General features: G+C 45.9%; 1 protein-coding gene across 1 annotated transcript in view; it reads right to left on the bottom strand.

Moving 5' to 3' along the window:
- LOC146816480 (exportin-5-like) overlaps positions 1-18,769 on the bottom strand; it is a 1,728,456-nt gene that overhangs the window by 320,248 nt on the left and 1,389,439 nt on the right. Inside the window, exons 25-26 of the mRNA XM_085610324.1 lie at positions 14,936-14,976; positions 14,260-14,345 (exon numbers count right to left, since the gene is read on the bottom strand). Coding sequence (XP_085466450.1) covers positions 14,260-14,345; positions 14,936-14,976 — 127 coding nt within the window. The remainder of the gene's footprint in view (positions 1-14,259; positions 14,346-14,935; positions 14,977-18,769) is intronic.

Here is an 18,769-nt window from a genome sequence, read left to right as displayed (position 1 = left end):
ACTTACATCTAACTTCAGTTCTCCAGTGCTGGCATCTTTCATAGATTCACCTGTAGGCCCCACTCCTACCCATCCAGAGGCTCACCTTCACATATTTCTTATTTCAAATTTGTGCCGGAAATCAGGGATGAGAGGGACTCTGGAAGGGATTAAGGGCAAGGCACTTTCACCTCACTGGCTCGACCTCTGAGCTTTCCTAACGACGTGATTGTGTTACTAAAGTGCCAGTAGTTTGAGGCCTTTCCAGCTTTTCCAATTGCTTCTTTTAAATGACAGTGGGACACCAGCCTCAATAAAGGGGAATGATTCAAGCATGCAAATCTATTAAAGACCCAATGATGGAGCATACACTATTGAATGTGCAGCAACTGTGCACATTAGACAATTTCCATGACTGAGTGTTATAGGATCAACTTTGTCCATAGCAGAAGTCCACTCTAGTTTGAGAGAGGGACAGCGGGTCTGTGTTTGTGCTTAAGCACAATCATATAGTTTCTTACCTGTCGGTGTAGTTTTGCAGCTTTAAGACTTTCTGGATTCACTATGCTGTGCATTATTCCGCCATCTAGTGGGTTGGTCTGGAATTGTATTCTTTCTTCTCTTTTTTTTTTCCGTGCCCAGGTGGGTGTCGACATACCACCATTTGGTGTCCTCCGTGATGTCGACGCGCTTCCTCCGGAAGCTTCCACCTTTGGTCGCCATCTTTGGATTCTTTTTCTCTGGTCTTGTGTTACTCTTTCTCTTCTTTTAACTTTAAAGTCTTACACCTGTTTTAATTCTCTTTCTCATCTTTCTGGCAGAGGAGGGTGGGATCGCTAGTGAATCCAGGAAGTCTTCAAGCTGCAAAACTACACTGACAGGTAAGAAAATATACGTTTTGTAGCGTGAATCTTTCTGGATTCACTATGCTGTGCATAGACTGTAGCAGTTTGTCATTTTTGTGGTGGCTGGATGGAAGATGAGCTCTGGTTACTGAATATGGTTTATAAGACCTTCTGTCCCACTTGCGCTTCCTTGTTAATTTGAATATCTACACAGTAGTGCTTAGTGAACGTGTGCACTGAAGACCATGTTGCGGCTTGGCAAATGTCTTGAATAGGTGTGTTCGCTAGAAACGCAATTGTTGCTCCTTTCTTCCTTGTGGAGTGAGAATGAGCTGCTCCTTGTAACTGTTGGTAACTGGTCGTCCCAAGAAGCTGCTGGCAAAGGATACAAAGAACTGCTTTGTCTTTCTTCACTCCTTTGTCCTTTCTATATAGTGCATTACTGCCCTCTTGGCGTCCAGTGTGTGTAATGCCCTTTATGTGCTTGTGGAAGGTTTTTGGAAAAAACTTGGTATTTGAATTGTCTGATTGATGTGGAACCGTGACACTACCTTTGGCATAAAATGTGGGTCTGTTCTCATTACAATCCTATCATTGTGTATTTGTAGTTAGGGCTCTTGAAGTGTTAGTGCTTGTAGTTCACTCACTCTTCGCAGCATGTGATAGCTACTAAGAAGGCTGGCTTTAGCGTGAGCATGTGCAGTGTAGCTTTGGGAACAGGCTCAAATGGTGCCTTCATCAATTGAGTTAGCACTAAGTTGAGGTTCCATGCTGGTGCTGGCATTCTGTTTGGAGGTGCGATTCTCTTTGTCCCTTCTAGAAATCTCTTTACTACTTGGGAGGTGAAGAAACTCTTTCCTCTCTCCTCTTGTGTAAGCCACTATCGCCGCTAAGTGCACCCTTAAGGATGTGTAGCTGTAGCTTATTCTGTAGAAGATGCGTTAAGTATTTTAGTACTGTTGATTCCTTTGTAATTTTCCTTTGTAGTTTCTCCCTAATGCACCATTCGGAGAATCTTTTCCACTTTGCCACGCAGCACTTTCTTGTGGTAGGTCTCCTTGCCTCCCTGAGCACCGCCATTGTGCTTGCTGGTAGTTTGAGGTGTGCAAATTCTAGGTCTTCAGGAGCCATGCTGCTAGGCTGAGGCTCTCTGGCGCTGGGTGTAGCACCATTCCGTTCTGCACTGTTAACAGGTCCCTTCTTTTTGGAAACCTGTGTGCTGGCGCTTGCGCCATCTCTACTATTTGTGAGAACGAGGACGGTCTGGCCCACTGAGGTGCTATTAGTATTAGCGTCATGTTGCTGAGCCTGCATTTGTTGAGTACCCTGTGTATCAGTGGTATCGGGGGAAAGGCGTAGGCAAATGTCTTTGACCACCTGATCCATATCGCATTCCCTTGGGACTGATGGCCTGGTTGTCTGGATGCGAAGTGTTGGCATTTTGCATTTAGGTGTGTTGCAAATAGGTCTATTTGCGGTGCACCCCATTTCCGGAATAGTCTCTCTATTTCCTGTTGGTTGAGCTCCCATTCGTAGGATGCTGACGTCTGCCTGCTGAGTCTGTCTGCTTCCACATTGTCCTTGCCTGCGAGATGTATTGCTAGTAGGCCTATTCTTAGTGGAATGGCCCATGTCCATATTTCCTGTGCTAGCCCTGATAGTGCCACTGATTATGTTCCTCCTGGTTTGTTGATGTAGAACATGGTGGTTGTGCTGTCCGTTTGGATCAACACTCTGTTTCCGTACAGCTCCTTCTGAAAGGCTTTTAAGGCTAGGAACACTGTCTTTAGCTCTAGGTAGTTGATGTGTTTGACCGCATCCTGCTGCGACCATAAACCCCTCACCTGAAGTCTGTTCATATGCGCGTCCCACCCCAGCTGGGAGGCGTCTGTTGTGATGGTCACTGTTGTGAGTTGGCTGTGTGAATGGTGTCCCCTGTGATATGTTTTCCTTGTTCCACCACGCTATTTCCTGATGCACTGCGTGTGTGACAACCACTAGATCTTCCCAACTCCCTGTTGCCTGTGACCATTGCTGTTGTATCCATTCTTGGAACGGTCTCATGTAAATGCGAATATTTGGGACCAGGTGTATGCATGACGCTATCATTCCCATTAGTTTGCTCACTGTCAGAGCTTGCCCCTTGTGGTAAAGATGTGTCTCCTTCAATATTCTCAAAGTTCTCTTTGTGCTGGGGAACACCTTGTCCTGTATGGTGTTGATCTCTGCCCCCAAGAATATCTTCACCTGTTCCGGTTCTATTGAAGACTTTCCCCCAATGGATTGAAAAACCCAGTTGGATTAGCGTTTGTATGACCTGCTGGATGTGTTGTTTGCATTGGCTGTAAGAGCTTGCCTTTACGAGCTATTCGTCATGGTAGGGTTATACATGTATTCCTTGCCTCCTTAGGTGCGCTGCTACTGCTGCTAGGCATTTTGTAAACACCCTTGGTGCGGATTTGAGTTTGAATGCCAGTACTGTTAACTGCTAGTGAGTTTGGTTTATCAAAAACCTTAGTAGGGGTTTGTGTTTTTTGATGATGGGGATGTGTAATTACGTGTCTTTTAAGTCTATAGTTGCCATGTAATCCCCCTCCTGTATCTGGAGTATTACTTCTTGCAGAGATGTCATTTTGAATCTTTGTGTCCTTATGAACTTGTATAAGAACTTTAGATCCAGAATAGGCCTTAGCGTTTTGTCCACTTTTGGTACGCGGAAGTAGTTGGAGTAAACCCCCTTGTTTCTTTCCTTGTACGGCACTATCTCTATAGCCTCCTTGCTGAGCAGTTCCTGCGCCTCTAGTAGCAAGAGTGAAAATTCCTTTGCAGAGTGCACCTTGTTGTTTGGCCTCTTGTTTGGAGGTGGTTTTTCTAGCTCTATACAGTACCCGTATTGTATGAGGTTTAGTATCCATTTGTCCGTTGTGACCTTCCTCCATTCCTGGAAGAAGATGTTCCTTATCCTGCCTCCTACTGGTGTTAATATTCGAGGAACTGTGCCTTGTAGAATCAGTTTTTTGATTTGTTTTCGGTTTTGATTCCCCCCTAGAGGTGTTGTTTGGGTGGGCGTTTGCCTTACGGCGAAGTCACTTGGAGGTGGATTGTTGCCCACCTCTCCGTGCCTGTTCTCGTCCGTTTGAGGGCCCTCAAAACGATTGGCCTAGAGGCTGGTACTGCCAGTTTTGCCGCTGCTGTCCCTGCTGCAGCTAGGCCTGGCTGCTTCCTTGATAACCTTGTTGGAAGGCTTGATGCGATGTACCAGGTTGGTTGTTTCCCCTACCTGCTGGTCTTCTTGAGGGTGTACCCCTTCTCATCCCTCAGAACTGCAGTGCTCCCATCGACCTTGCTGTCTCGTCGTCCTTTTTGAGCTGAGTTAACTTGTCGTCAATGTAGGAGAGTAGGGTCTGCTTTCTATGTTCACCCCCACTTTTTGCTTTTGCTTTACTGGTTTTCGACTTAGATGTGGCTGTGGGCCTGCTAATCAGACCCACAGCCCTGCTGTTCTCTCTCTAAATTAATACTATGTACTTTAGGTGCATAACCCATTTGGATAGGATCACCTTATTGGCCCCTGTACAGTGTACCCTAGGTACCCAGGGCATAGGTGTACCCTAGGCCTACCAGGGGCTGCAGCATGTATTATGCCACCCCTGGCCTGGCCTTCCATTCTGACACAACTGGCTGATCACTCAGCTGGGGCAAGGTCGTGTAATCACCCCTTGCTTAGGTGTAGTATTCCTATACCTAACTTACATATAGACACATGTGTACCTATCAGTCACTCCTATGGCAGGCCTTAACAATCCTGGAGGCAGAGTGCTTGGTAACATGTGAGATGGTGCTCTAGCATGAGCTGAGCCTGTCTGCAGCTTTCGGAACCTTGTCCTTATAGCTGTTCTATGATATAGCCTACCATATACTCTTAAAGTGCCTTATAATCTTAGACGGTTATGGTAACTATGGTTTGGCTTTATCGAAACATGTCGTGTAAGGTGTCTAACACTGTGGAATAATACCCCCATACCATTTCTGGACATGAGAATATTATTCCCCCCTTCTAGAGGGAAAGACATGTTAAAATCATACTTCACTGTTAGCCTCTGACCAAAGCCTCAGCATCACAAAATGGATGCTGCTGCCACGACACAAGTCTGACCTCCTGCAGCTGGGAGTGATCCCAGCCAGGGAGGCCTGGACAATAGGTTTCCTGCTTGGGGAGGTGCTGGCACCTCCCCAGACAGCCTTTAGTGTATTGGGGCAGGGTGGGCTGAAAGGAATGAGACATGCCTGGGGCACACAAGGTGTTCCTTGCATAGTCCAGTTCAAACCGGCGCTGGGGCACTCCAGCCCCAGCTCTGGCGCGAAACTGGACAAAGGGAAGTGGGTGTAACCACCCCCTCCCAGGTCCCACCCATAAGGCGTGACCTAGCAGGTATCCCAGCCCCCCAGATTAGTAGAAGAGTGGGAGTTGGGCCTCAAGACTTTAGATTATCCTGAACCTGCAACTTGAACAGAAACTCTGGACCTTCGACATTCGACGAAAGAAGAAGACTGAAGAATCTCCCTTGTAGCCAAGGAGTGGCTACCCTGTGCAAACAGGCACCATCAAGAGACTACCCTTTGCTTTGCCCACGTTCTACGAGGAACCGACTGCAGAGCCCGACCAGAGCCTTGACTTCCAGACTTCTCCGACCCTGATCCACATCCACAGCAAAGCTGAGATCCGTGGAGGCGACGAGCGACGTGGGACCGGCTACCTGGGAAAAGTGGCTAGTAACTTAAAGCGCAGCTTCTGAGGCACCCTCGAAGTTGTGCACCGGGGATTGAGAAGCCCCAACCCCAAGCACCATCTGCACCGAAGATCAGCCCCCCACACTCCACGAGTCCTGCGTGGGGCCCTTCTGCATTTTCCTGCTTGCCACGTCTGTCCGGTTGCTTGCCCGCTGGCTAGTGGCCTTTGTGACGACGCACCCTGAAATCTTCTGCGCTGGTTTGGCTCCTCCAGACTGGCTCCCGCTTCTCTGCAAAGAAGAAGCACCCCAGACCTTCCTGGTCTGCACCAGAAGCAAGTCCTCCGTTCTTTGTGGGTTCCGCTTGCCAAGGCTTGGTGAGTCCTAGTCCAACTTCGACGCCGCCGACAGCAAGAGCCTTCGTGGGACAGCTCGCCTCCTGGTCCTGGTCGTCCTCGACGCTTCCTGGTCCTCCTGGCTGCAGCGACAAGCTTCACCTTCACCTGCAATCTTCACGACATCGCCTGGTTCCTTCCTGGTTCCACGTGGTCACTGGCTAGTGACCTTGACTCTGTCCCTTCTGCTTGCAGGTCTCCTCTCTTCTTGATCCCAGCCTTGGGATCCACCGGACACTCTTCACTGACTGCCTGTCAGCATCTTTCTTCAGGCATCCATAGGAGTCGACGACGAAAACCGACGCATCTTCACCCCTATGCACCCGCAGCCTGTGGGCTAGGTAACTTGGGTACTCCGGTGCTCATCAGGATAGTGACTATCCTAGTGTCTAGTTTTCAAGTCTCAACTTCCTAGCTACTCCGGAAGGGTCCTAAATCTACCGTTTTCTAAACTGTACTATTGCTATTGACTTTTACGCATTACGCGTGAGTGTTTCCACTCTGCACACGAATCCCGTGGGCCTCCCACTTCCTAACTAACGCTAGTGTAGGGTAGCCCCAGCGATTCCCTAGGCCTATTCTATTTCCGTGACAGTGGTCCTTATACCACTTACTTAGTATATGGTTTGCGTGGCCCCTAGGGCCTAACTGTATTACTTACCTGTGTGACTTAATGTATGCTTAAATAAGACTGTGTTGTACTTACCTCTAATCTCATAAAGAGTGCTGAGGGTTTGACTAGAATAAATACACTTTATTTTATATATATATCTGTTGTGGTGTCCTTTCATTTGGTATTCAAGGGATTATATATGGTATCACAGCTGGCTTCACATGCCATTCAGAGTTTAGCCTAAGACTGCTCTTGTCCATGCTACCACTAGGATAGCTGGTCTATAAGGTTGACTTTACAACCAATCACCATAAGGGTATTTGGACTGATATAAGGTGTACACTAGAACTAGTGACATCATACATCAGGCCAACTTCTCACAGTCAACTAGAGCTCCAAAAAGCTGTTCTCCGTTGAAGGGTGTGTTAAGAATGTTGTTCTGTACTTCAGGCTTGAAGCCTGAAATCCTTAGCCAGGCGTGCCTTCTCTCTGTCACCCCAATCATCATCTGCCAGCTGGATGTCTCCGCTGCATTCAGGGCCGACTTCAAACATGTGTTAACCATGTTTATCCCTTCCTCTACCAAGTGGCCTGCCCTTTGCTGGTACTGTTCTGCTAGATGCTTCAGGAGTTGCCCCACCTCCTCCCAGTGCTGGTATGCGTGCCTGTTGATTAGAGTGTTTGAGTTGGCGATGCACCATTGAATTGCCGCACTCAGTTTCACTTTCCTCCCCATGAGGTCCATTCTCCTACTGTCCTTGTCTGGAGGTGGTTCGGCATTCGTGAGGACATTGGCTCTTTTACTAGCTGTTGTTGTTATTACTGAATCAGCTGGTACTGATCCCTGAATGTTTGTACATTTTTTGGGTCCTCTGGGTCACTGATGTACATACAACTGGCTCCCTAAAGGCCTCCCTGCCCTGGTCCAGCACACTTGGGAGCTTGGGCAGGAACTGACTTCTTGTTTGTGGAGGTAGCAGAGTCTCCAGGAAAAAACAAGCCTTGGGCTTCTCCTCCTCCAACAACACTCCATATGTCTCTGCAGCCTTTTTTACCACCATATTATAGATCCCTATATCGTCTGGCGGTGAAGGACTCAAAGGGTATGAGTCTACTCTTTCTTCCGGTATTTAGGCGTCGAGATCATGCCACTTCAAGTCTTGCACCTCCGAGGATGTCGAGTCCTGGTAGGTTTGCTGATCCTCCTCGCCTTCGCCCTCTAAGTAATACAGGGCCTCTTCTTCCTGTTCCTCGACCGGTTCCAGCGTTTGGCGGCAGCTCAGGGTCCTCGTCACCCCCTTCGGCTTTGGGCTTCGGTGGGATGGTGTACTGGCTCATCCTTTCATCCAAGTCCTTTTTTCATTGAAGGATGCTCGCCATTTCGGCATCGAACCTCCTTCTTCCTCTCCATCTCGGCCGCTTGTTCGGCGTCAAGAGTTTGGGCACTTTGCTTCGAGGACGTCGAAGTCGCTGTTAACCCTTCTTTTCTCTGCGTCCTTTTCGAGGCCAGCCTTCGACAACCTTGATATGTCTTGGCTTTTCGCCGTTTGGGAGTCCTTTTCGAAGAATCCGCTGGGCTGCTTGTCCTTGGGTTCTGTTGCTTTCGCCGAGTGTTTCAATGGCAATGGTCCCTTCAAGGACTTTGCTTCACTCTTACAAGTGTCGGTCGAGTGTCTGGGAGTCGACAACTCTCTTACCTCCTTCGACGATGTTGTCCTCTTCTCCACTGGGGAGGCCCAAGTCTCAAGAGTGATGGAGGTGACCCCTGTCCCTGCATGGTGTAGTTTGCCCTTCTCTGTCTCTCTCTTACTCTGAGTCTTCGATGTGAACGCAGAGCAGGCATTGCAGTCCTCGCTGTTATGGTCGAGCGGCAGGCAGAGGTTGCCGACTGGATGCTGGTCCTTCTGCGCTTATTTGTGGTGGCAATTGTCGCAGAATTTGAATAGTGTCTTGGCCATCCCCATGCTCAGGGAGCCCCCTGTGTGCGCATTTTTCGTTGAAAGTCGGATTTTCGGGTGTAATTCTTCTCCTTCGTCGTCCCGGTTACCCGACCTGTAGTCGGGTGTGTTGACACGGCGTAAAAAAGAATCTAAAGATGGTGACTAAAGGTGGGAAGCGTGTCGACGCCACGGAGGACACCAACCACAGGGAGGGAGGGGGGGGGGAGGGGGGGGGAGGAGAAGAGCGACTACAATTCCGGACCCCCAACCACTAGATGGCGGAATAATGCACAGCATAGTGAATCCTGAAAGATTCACGCTACAAAACTATCAAAGCACATGACACACAGCAGTCTGCTCTGGGATCATATTGATGACACTATTGATAAAGAAAGAACCACCTAACCACCTTACTGCTGCACTTTGACACATGTTCCAGATCATAAAGAGACTCCAAATAGTGGGCAAGATAGATATATTTAGCAAACAACATAAAGGCACTATAACAATGAAATCAGATTGTCCCTTCCTGCTCCTTACACATCCTTAAAGGTTAGCACCCGAGACGTAAAATGCAGCTACCTGTATGTGTCTTAGCTGCTTGCACCAACTGGAGTACATGTGGTTTACTGATAGACCGTTTGGCATTACATGTTACTATCAGTTACTGTTCCTCCACTCTATATTTCCATTCTACCATGCCGTACTAGTGTATCAAAGAAACTGCTGTAATATAGCAACAAATATATTTTCATCACATCCTATTTTCTATGAATTGCGCAATCACCTGAGGGTGTTTTGAAATGGTGTAATGTGTGCATGAAGTGCAATATGTTTGTTAAGTGTTGGAAATAGTCACATAGGCCACACATCCGTCATTGGGAAGACCATACAAACCTCACATTGTAAGGAACATTTCCACCCAAGTAACCTGAACCAAGGGGAGTGAACACTGACACAGCGACCACAGCTCTTTGCTTACAGTCCCACAGCCTAGATGAATCATGTGCGTCTAGTGCCAAGCAGACTTTACCAGTAGCAAGCCTAAACAAGCATTTACAATGCAATGGTCTCGGCATTGTTAAAGTTAGAGCTATTGGCATTGCTCATGACAATGCCGTTTCTTTAAATGTTTTAAAAACAAAAACAAACAGAAATAATCTCATGAGCAATGCCAATAGCTCTAACTTTACCAATGCCGAGACCATTGCATTGTAAATGCTTGTTTGTTTTAGTCAACAGCGCAGAGCATGCTGGAATTTGTAGTTTCATCTTTTTTTTTTTTTTATAGCAAGTACAACTAGTCCGAACATTCTTAGTACTGCTGGCTGAACATCAACATCCAGCCATAGGACCAATTGGCAGCTTAGTTGTGAGTGAGTGAGTGGGTGGGTGTTTGTGTGTGTGCCTATTATGACATCGCAAGTATCTGCTATCAAATAAAGGTGAATTCAGTCGTTAATATAATTCAGAATCCGTGGCCTCTTAGCGCTGTGACGTCCATGCTGAGCTCATCAGGTGGGGGGGGGGGGGACGGCACACGAAAGCAAGTGCAACTACATGGGATGCATTAAAAATGTGAACCTCTGCACCAACATCTGTAATGCTGCTGCGGTCAGACCCGGTATCACCTCTGGAAGCGGCCTCCCGGCTGCACAAGCGCTATGCCAAAGACACAGAGATGGCAAAATGACATGTGCTTTGCAGTTTTACTTCATGTAGGTTAACTGTAGGTTTTCTGAATGTAAAGGGGTGCTGGGCTTTAGAAAGGACTCAAAGTGACAACATTCGGAGAGATAATTGGTAAATGAAGGGTCCTGGGTGTATTTTTCACTAAAGGGTTCTTTGGAAGGTGTAATATATTTGTTTCCAGCATCAGAGCACAGAAGCACCACAGGCTGGCACCACTGAAGGATGAATGGGTGAATTCTGGGCAGGTCCCTCCTTCGCTTAATCCTCCTAGACAGTTCTGGAGGACAAGGGGGACCCTGTCTTGGGAAGAAGGGAGTGCGAGGGCGTTTGAGGGAGAGTGGGGGGTTGAAAATTGTGTGTGCCACAAAGGCTACTATTGCATTAGTGAATAATAACTAATAAGCGAAGGGTCCCACGAGACTGCCGTCTTTAACAAAGAGAAACCTCGGAGACACCCTCGGGCCTAAGAGGGGGGGCAGCGCCCTCTCCGTAAAAGTGAGTGGTGGTGGCGGGGGGAGGAGGGGCAGGGAGGTCGGAAGGGGGCATCGAATCCATACTAATGGCATAATGTAAAAATATGTCCCGAGTCTCCCATAACCCACAAATATTCATTGGCCTCGGGCGGAATAGAGACCCTCTAAAAGGTTTTTGGGGGCTTCCTGAAGGGTCGGGGGCCCTTCCCCGCCGCACGAGTTGCAGGGCGTGTGTTAAGCCCCTGCTCCTCGCGCCACGACCCCCTCACCTTCTCAACCAGTGCTCGGTGGCAGTGAAAGGACAGATTATGCAGCAGCCCGGCTAAATTATGCAGAAAGGGCAGGCAAACGATGCCGTCCCCCTCTCCAGTAAAAACAGCGGCAAGAAACAGTCGAGTCATTTCATATCCCACACACGTGTCTCACGAGGAGGGATATTTAGGATTCAGGACATCGGGCCCTACAAAGAGATGCAACGTCTTTGTGTCCTGATGAAACGACCGCAGCTTTCAACACAATCCTAGCGAAAGAAAGACAAACGCGTCAACAGTGAAAACAGGAACAAGCCGAGGGCACCGGAAGACACCACCGCCTTTCTCCGAGGCAGAGCAGAAATGCCTCGGAGAAACGCAGCGTCCTTTTCGGATTCGGGGGCGTGTTTTGCTGTTGTCTCCTCCTTGAGACTTCTCGCAAAAAACACGCCCCCCGATCCGAAAAGGACAGGGCCTAATCGGAGTGACTGACCTCTTCTCCAGTGGCTGGCCAGCATTTACGAGGCCAGCCAATGGAGAACAGGGGAGAAGAGGGGCTGGTTCAAGCCCCTCTTCTCCAAGTCATTAAATCTCCGACTTCCGGTTCTGCCTTTCGGCAGACCGGTAGTCCTCGACCTAAAAACCGTGAAAGGATCCTTCCAGCAGCGCTACCCATTCACTCGCTAGTTTATGAGTATGGTGTACATGTACTAGGGGAACACAATGTAACAGTGTGATGAATCAGTCATGTGCATTCAGTATGAGTCTTATGGGGTAACCCAGCTTCAATGGCAGCTCAGCACCCCAAAAGTAATCTTTGTCTGGCACCCCAGATTTTGGATCACCAGTATGCATAAAATTCAGAAAAAGCCTCTAAATGGTCCCATCCACCAATACCCATTTAATGGTTATATTGTCCAATTACTACAGTTTTACAATGGAGTGTGTGCTCAGCAAAAGACAGGTTTCAGCATCTGTCGGTCATCTACACAATATGCTTGTAATGGGTAGTCCTTGGTATGATGACCTTTGTTCCTCAGGGATACGTCCTGTCGTGGTCCAGCGGGCTTACAACATCAGAGAGCAGGAAAGTTAGATGGATAAGTTCAGCAGCGGGAGAACACATCATGCAGATCCTGTGGGTTGTATAACAGGGAACCTCTGGTGTCCTTCAGACATCTGTATTTATAACTTCAAAATGAAAAATGTTTTTCTCTCAATGCTTTGTATTCTGGGTTGTATGACATTACAACGCATGCCTTTACAACACATTCCTTACTACACAATGCCTTTACTACGCATGCCTTTACAACACAAAGTAAGCATATACAAGGTAAATGTAACCCCTACTTTATCTATCAATGTTTTAACTTAAAATATATATTTTTTAGTGGGGAGACGCCCCCATTTTTTTTAACTTGAAAAATATTTTATTGGGGGGGGCACCTTATTTTTGGTAACCTTGCCATCCAATACACTTACCCACCCCTAAACCCTAAAAACAGCATCACCACCCCTACCCACCCCTAAACCCTAATAACACCTATACCACCCAATACGCTTACCCACACCTAAATTTTAAAAAAAACACTTACCCCCATACCCCAACCCACCCCTAAAAACACCCTCACCAGCCAACAACCTTACCCACCACTAAACCCTGAAAATACTCTTGCCAACCCATATCCATCTCTAAACCCTAAAACACCCTTACCACCCCTAAACACACTTACCACCCAATACCATTCCCTACCACTAAACTATATAGTATATACACAGACACAACCAGACTTCCCTTAAATATACTTACCTTTCGTTGTAAAGGTATGCGCGGTAAAGGCATATTCGTGGGGTAAAGGCATGCATGGTAAAGGAATGCATGGTAAAGGCGTTAGGTTGTAAAGGCATAGCATTGTAAAGGCATTGCACTGTAAAGGCTTTGCATTGTAAAGGCAGTGTTCTAAAGGTTGTCTCCCTGTATTTTGTACATGAAGCCCCAATCATAAATTCAAGCACTGTAGTTAAAGATAAACAGGCTCTGGACCTCCTTATGTGTTACATATGTGCATCTATGTCCTGCTTTAGGCTCTCCTATCAGTCCCTGGGATTGGAAATAAATGCCAGCAAGTCTGGCTACAAGTAGGATGCAGTATCAGCAATAGGTAACACACTAACAGATTATGAGTTCGCCCCCATACTGATCGACACATCTTGTATGGGTTCATGTCCAACTACTAACTGACTGTCACCACTTGAGGAACGTGGCAGTTCGGCATGAATGGAGATATATGGAATGTGCATCTCTCACGACCACCCCATGTAAGTTGCGGAAACCTACATTTTGTGCTAGTGTGCATTAACATCCACATGGCAAGTTTCAATTTCCTCATGTATCTCCAGCTATCCCAATGAGAGAGTAGGTACATTACCGAATGCAAAGCATGCACATGATGTCACAGGATTACACATTCAACTACCCACCTCCGCCTACAATAGCGTGCATTATGTGTTTGTGTGGCAATATGCAAATCGAGTTGGCATGCTGGACAAAATTAGTGTAGCTGATGGACCTGTGACATTGATACTTCAATGAGATTAAGAATGGGCCAAGACCTGCAATGTTGCAATGACAGAAAGTTAAGATGACTCCATATCAGCAGGGACATCAGGTTTGGGCCCAAGGCTGTCTTTATCTTTATAAAGCATTGGAATCTTGTACTTCATTCTAATGGGTAGTGAACCATGTGAGCAGAATATGACAGCATTTGGAATGAAACTATAAAATAGAGTCACTTGAGACACAGAGCTATCTGTTAACGCTCAGCAACAACTTTCACATTTGCTGGCATTGCATCACATCGTCACAGTAGGAGGCGCTGTCACTCATACGGTCATACAAATGGCATCATGGTAATGGCAGCAGCATGCTTGAGCAAGCACTAGTTCTTACTTTTTGCATGCAGTGAAATCTTTCTGTCATACCCAGCCATGTTTATGGAAATAGTTTGTGCGAGTGTCTGCTCGGTTTTAAATGTCCAGTCTCAATCTACACCACCCCATCTAGGCAACTGTTCTGAATATGTGTGTGCCCCCCCCCCCCCCCCACACCAGCCTCTAAAATCTAGATTACATTTTGCATGTTTGAGTGCTTCTTTAATAAAAGAAAATCATTAAACGTGTGTGTCACCTGCACTTGAATACATATTACTCAGTCATTTTTTTGCATTGGTATATTACACTTTAATTGGCTTACTGCTGTTTGCTAATGTGGACTATAAGACAGAGTGGTGATGTCAGCAGTTTTCTGAATGCATCGTCTTTGAAGTGATTTTACCACTTACCAATGAATCTAATGACCTCTTGAGTCAACAGCCTGACCTGCTCTTCCTCTAGGTCATCCGGGGAATCAGGAGTTGCCTCATGTTTGCTACAGTAATCAAAGAGAAAAACGCTGCGATTAAATGCCAACGCAAAGGGGATATGTAGACTGAGTGATATGTTCACAAACTGAAGAACTGCTTTAAAGGAGGGGAAAAAAGGGCACTGCTTTGGGGTCTCTGGGAATGCCTCTACCATTTGCCCATTGAAGTCTTATGCCTTCTTTTCAGTTTCTCTTCCATACATTACAGATGCACACACACTACCATTTCAGACCAAAGAAAACAGAATAGGTCAACCGAATGCCTGTCATGTTGCCCAATAGGAGTTCAACGCTGAACGGATACATCCATGACACAGCTCTGACTAAGCTAAATGAAAATCCTTCTAACCCTCCATCAGTAAGGGAACGTGAAACTTCAAAAGAATGTTGCTTGGGATCTGGAGGACATGCAAGAAGACGGGGCCTGTTTCACACTGGGCATCTCAGAAAAGACATGCAACAATTCAAGGTCACACATGCAATATGAGCCACAGAACAGTGGACTGTTGGAGTTGAAGGATCATCTGCAGTGTTTGTGGAAGGGAAAAGGAAGAGAGCAGATACCACGTTATCTTGGGGCTCAGGGAGGCTCTTACTTCTTCTGCTGCGCGATTAAATTCCATTCTTTAGTCAGCCTCTGCAAAAACAGAAAAGAACATTCAGCTAGACAGTGGGCAACATCTGAACAATTTACATAAACCTTAATAACTCAAACATAAAGAGCAGTGCTCACTATCGGATGTATCCCTCAGCTTCAATCTCTTCATGATGAAAAAAAGGCATCTGGAGCCTTAAGATTTCAACAATAATAAATGCAAATGCTTACGATTTCTAAAACCTCACCATATATTTAATCAGCTGTGCTATATTATAGTTCCATTTAACCAGGGTTCACCAGAATGATACCCACATAACAGCACAGAGAGGAACTCCTACTCAGTAGAGCTTTGGGAAGTAGGGTGCCACTTTTTCAACATGCCAAGCTTAGCCAACCTTCTATGCCCCAGTGTCTCATATAAGGGTGGCATTACGTGAATGCACAACTAACAGCATTTCACAAGTGGAAGGTGCAGCTCCTGTGGATGGTGATATGTTTGATGATTTGAACCCAGCCTTGGAGTCAGAATCTATACATTATACTTTTCTACATAGAGTACTGTGTAAAGTAACAAGAGTGATGTAAAAGCAGAGCTTTATACATTTTCAAAGATAACTAGTGTACAGTTAGTGGTGTAAAAAAGGAGTAAACAGAGGAATGTTTGTAAATAATGCTGCCATCAGCTAAAACATACCTGTCATTCGCGCCAATACTGCAAAATTCCAGTGTACCACAATGTGAGAAAAGCGTAGAATACCAAAAAAATACAGAAAACTACAAAGGTGCCATTAGGGCACAAAAAAAAGAAATAGGCGACAGCGAAGCAAACCTAGATCTCATTAACGTCAATTACATCAAGTAGCACTAGTATGGCTTCCAATGCAGAAAAAAGGAGAGGAAGGCAGGGTGAGTAGCTGTACAGGCCATTGTCTTTGTAAAGTCAAAGCTCACAAACACAATGGGTAAAAGCAGCATCAGGACACGAAGGACAGAGTATGGGAGTAATGAGAAAATAAATAGCGCAGCGAGCACCACGAGAACATTTGTCAACTTTAGTGAAACGTCAGACGACTGTGATGAGCTGTGCTTTGGCTATTGGCGGCATGGACACTATGGAAGAAGCTTCTCATGAAATAAAAAGGGTAACAAGTTGTATTGTGGAACACCCACAGGTATAGCCCCCATATAATCAAGTGAATTGACTTTAGGCAGCAAGGGTGAGGCACGGCATGTGACCGAACTTGTCACAGTGAACCATAATCAACCTCACACACCCCAATAAATAAATCACACACAATCAGAGAATTAAACAATCAATTGTTCTTTGCTGCACTTTAGATAGTGAACAGTCTAGCAATTCATCAACATGCAAAAATCTGACAAGTATATTGAGCTTCCATCCACACAATAAAATACCTCTGATCAAGGGTTATTAATAACCACACGGATACAAAAGCATGCATCAGCACAAGTAAACTTAGCTACCCTGAGAAACTTCCCACCCCAAAGAAGAGTGGGTACAGGAAGGCTAGGCATACCATATTGGATTTTTGCTGCTGAATGTTAAAGGACTGTTGCCTACAGAGCAGGACATCAAACTGGCTATGAAGACAGCAGCAACAGTAAAGCTAACTGATCATACAAAACTTGATGCCGCATTCTTCTTCACACCATGCCAGGCAACAGACAGCAGGAAAAGGAGTAGCAGCAGCTACTGACAGGAAAAAAAGCCACGGCTACGAGGAAGTACCCACAGGAACAAGGACACTGGAGAGGCCTCAACATAACACCAATGTTCCAAACACTTGTGAGCCTCATCCAAAGCCAAAGAAAAGGCCATGGACATTCTGGAGGTTCAAAAAGGAGCATCTGTAATCACTCGATCGCCCCGTTGACAAGTGACTTGACTGGTATCCGCATAATTAATTTGAGTTCACAGGACGATGCCACACGTGCCCAAACTTTCCATCAGCCAGCAGTGATTGACAAGTCTGAAGTCTTGCGATCCCTCCTAAAAAGAAATAGGAGACATCAAATGGCAGTGGCTGTACACTTAATTGTTACCGTATGCAATACTACCCAATGCAAATGTTCGGTTTTGATGACGTGTAACCCACTGTATGTGATAATCTATTCACAGTAATATATTACTTGCCTATGCATTTGATGTTGCCTTGAAGTGCCTTTCAGTATCAGCTATCATTCACAGGACCAAGCTGCCTATTTGCTCTTTGGCACAACACATTCAGAATTAATATGTAAAGACGCAATCACACCATAGGTAGGTTTCCTACATAATGTGGTCTTACAAATAGTTAAATATCTTAAATGCTGCTATGTATTTTTTCCATGAACGTGCAACACATACCTTACATTGTGTTCCCCCCTCTGATGAAGTGTTTTGTGGAACAGCGTAACCTACCCCCACATGGTTTTGTATGTAGTAAGTGTATGGTTGCATGTTTTGCCTGGTGCATACATAAGGAACTAAGGGTAGTGTGAAGCCGTTGAATCCTGCTCTTCATCCCTCCAAATAGTTTTTAAATGTTTCTCTTTGGTTACCTACGTGTATTATTCTATCAGGGTCTTGTTGATGCATTTTACTAATGGTATGAAAAGCGAACGCTTCGGAAGTTAATTGACTTACCTGCAGGTTTTCGCTGGAAGATGTTTTCTGCTTCTTGTTACAATGTAGCCCATGCTGTCATCACCAATGATCCATAGTCTTGGCAGTTCGGATGTTTTCACGGCTCTTGGCTTGCTGCCGTGCCTCGACATCAGAGCTGTGAGAGTCAGGATATCTTGCACAACATTCCATAAACAGAAGGACTGCACCATGTAGTGTTCGCATGTTTGAGCCATCGGTTCTTAAAATTCCGAATTGTCACAATCCCACCTATCTCATAAATATTAATGAGGTAGGTTGCAAATTGCAACTCACTACGATTGGGCCTCTCTCCGGGATGATGGAAAGCTGGGGTCAGCAGACAACTATGTCTGTGAAAGCTTTCAAATAAAAAAACTTTAAAACAAAAATAAAATCCAGCCTGTTTTCCTTATTGTTTGGGAATCAATACGGATTCCAGATGTGCACGCGGACGAACAGAAGATGTGCACGTGGGGACTGGATGCTTTACTCGCGGCGTGAGATGGACACACTTCTTTCTCAGGTCGCTGCCAGCCAGCCTACACTGGCGACAGCTTGTCTGCCTGCTCTTTTTTTTGTTAGCTGTCTCTCTCGATTATCTCGCCCTCTGCCTCCTATTTCTCACTTTTTTCTGTCATGGTCCTATTTCTTTCTCTATATCCCCCGTTCTCTCATTGCTTTCTTTCTAGTTTTGTTTTCTTGTTAGCGCATGCATTATGGCTTCGTTCGTGGTCAAGTACTTACTGTAACAATTTAGCCTTGCTCATTTCAGCCTCTATTGTTGTACATGCACACTATGTTAAAAAAACAAAAGTCTCTAGGCGGAATGAGGTCCAGAGTTGTTAAAATGTTTATTTAATTCATTATGGTGTACGTGCTGTCCTTTGCTCCCCTACCAGTTGTTATTGTTATGACTGCCTTCCGAATAAAAAAACATGCCCTCAAAAGTACTCCTAAAATGTAGGATTAGACATGGGTCATATCCAATTTCACATCCAATAATTCATTGTTTTAGTTGCACTTCATTTCATTTCATTTTAAAATGCATTCCCTTTAGTGCATTTCGATTTACTGATTTCACTTCTGTGTTCAGGCGGTAGAATTTACTTCACACTACAAAGTTGTAACTAAATGTGCACTGAATTGTGCTGGCCAATCAGAAGTAGACTAGCAGTGCCTAATTGG

This window comes from Triturus cristatus, chromosome 6, assembly GCF_964204655.1.
Source record: "Triturus cristatus chromosome 6, aTriCri1.1, whole genome shotgun sequence".
NCBI classification, from domain to species: Eukaryota; Metazoa; Chordata; class Amphibia; order Caudata; family Salamandridae; genus Triturus; species Triturus cristatus.
Note: the sequence above shows the minus strand (reverse complement) of the source record. Positions and strands in the feature narration are given on the sequence as shown.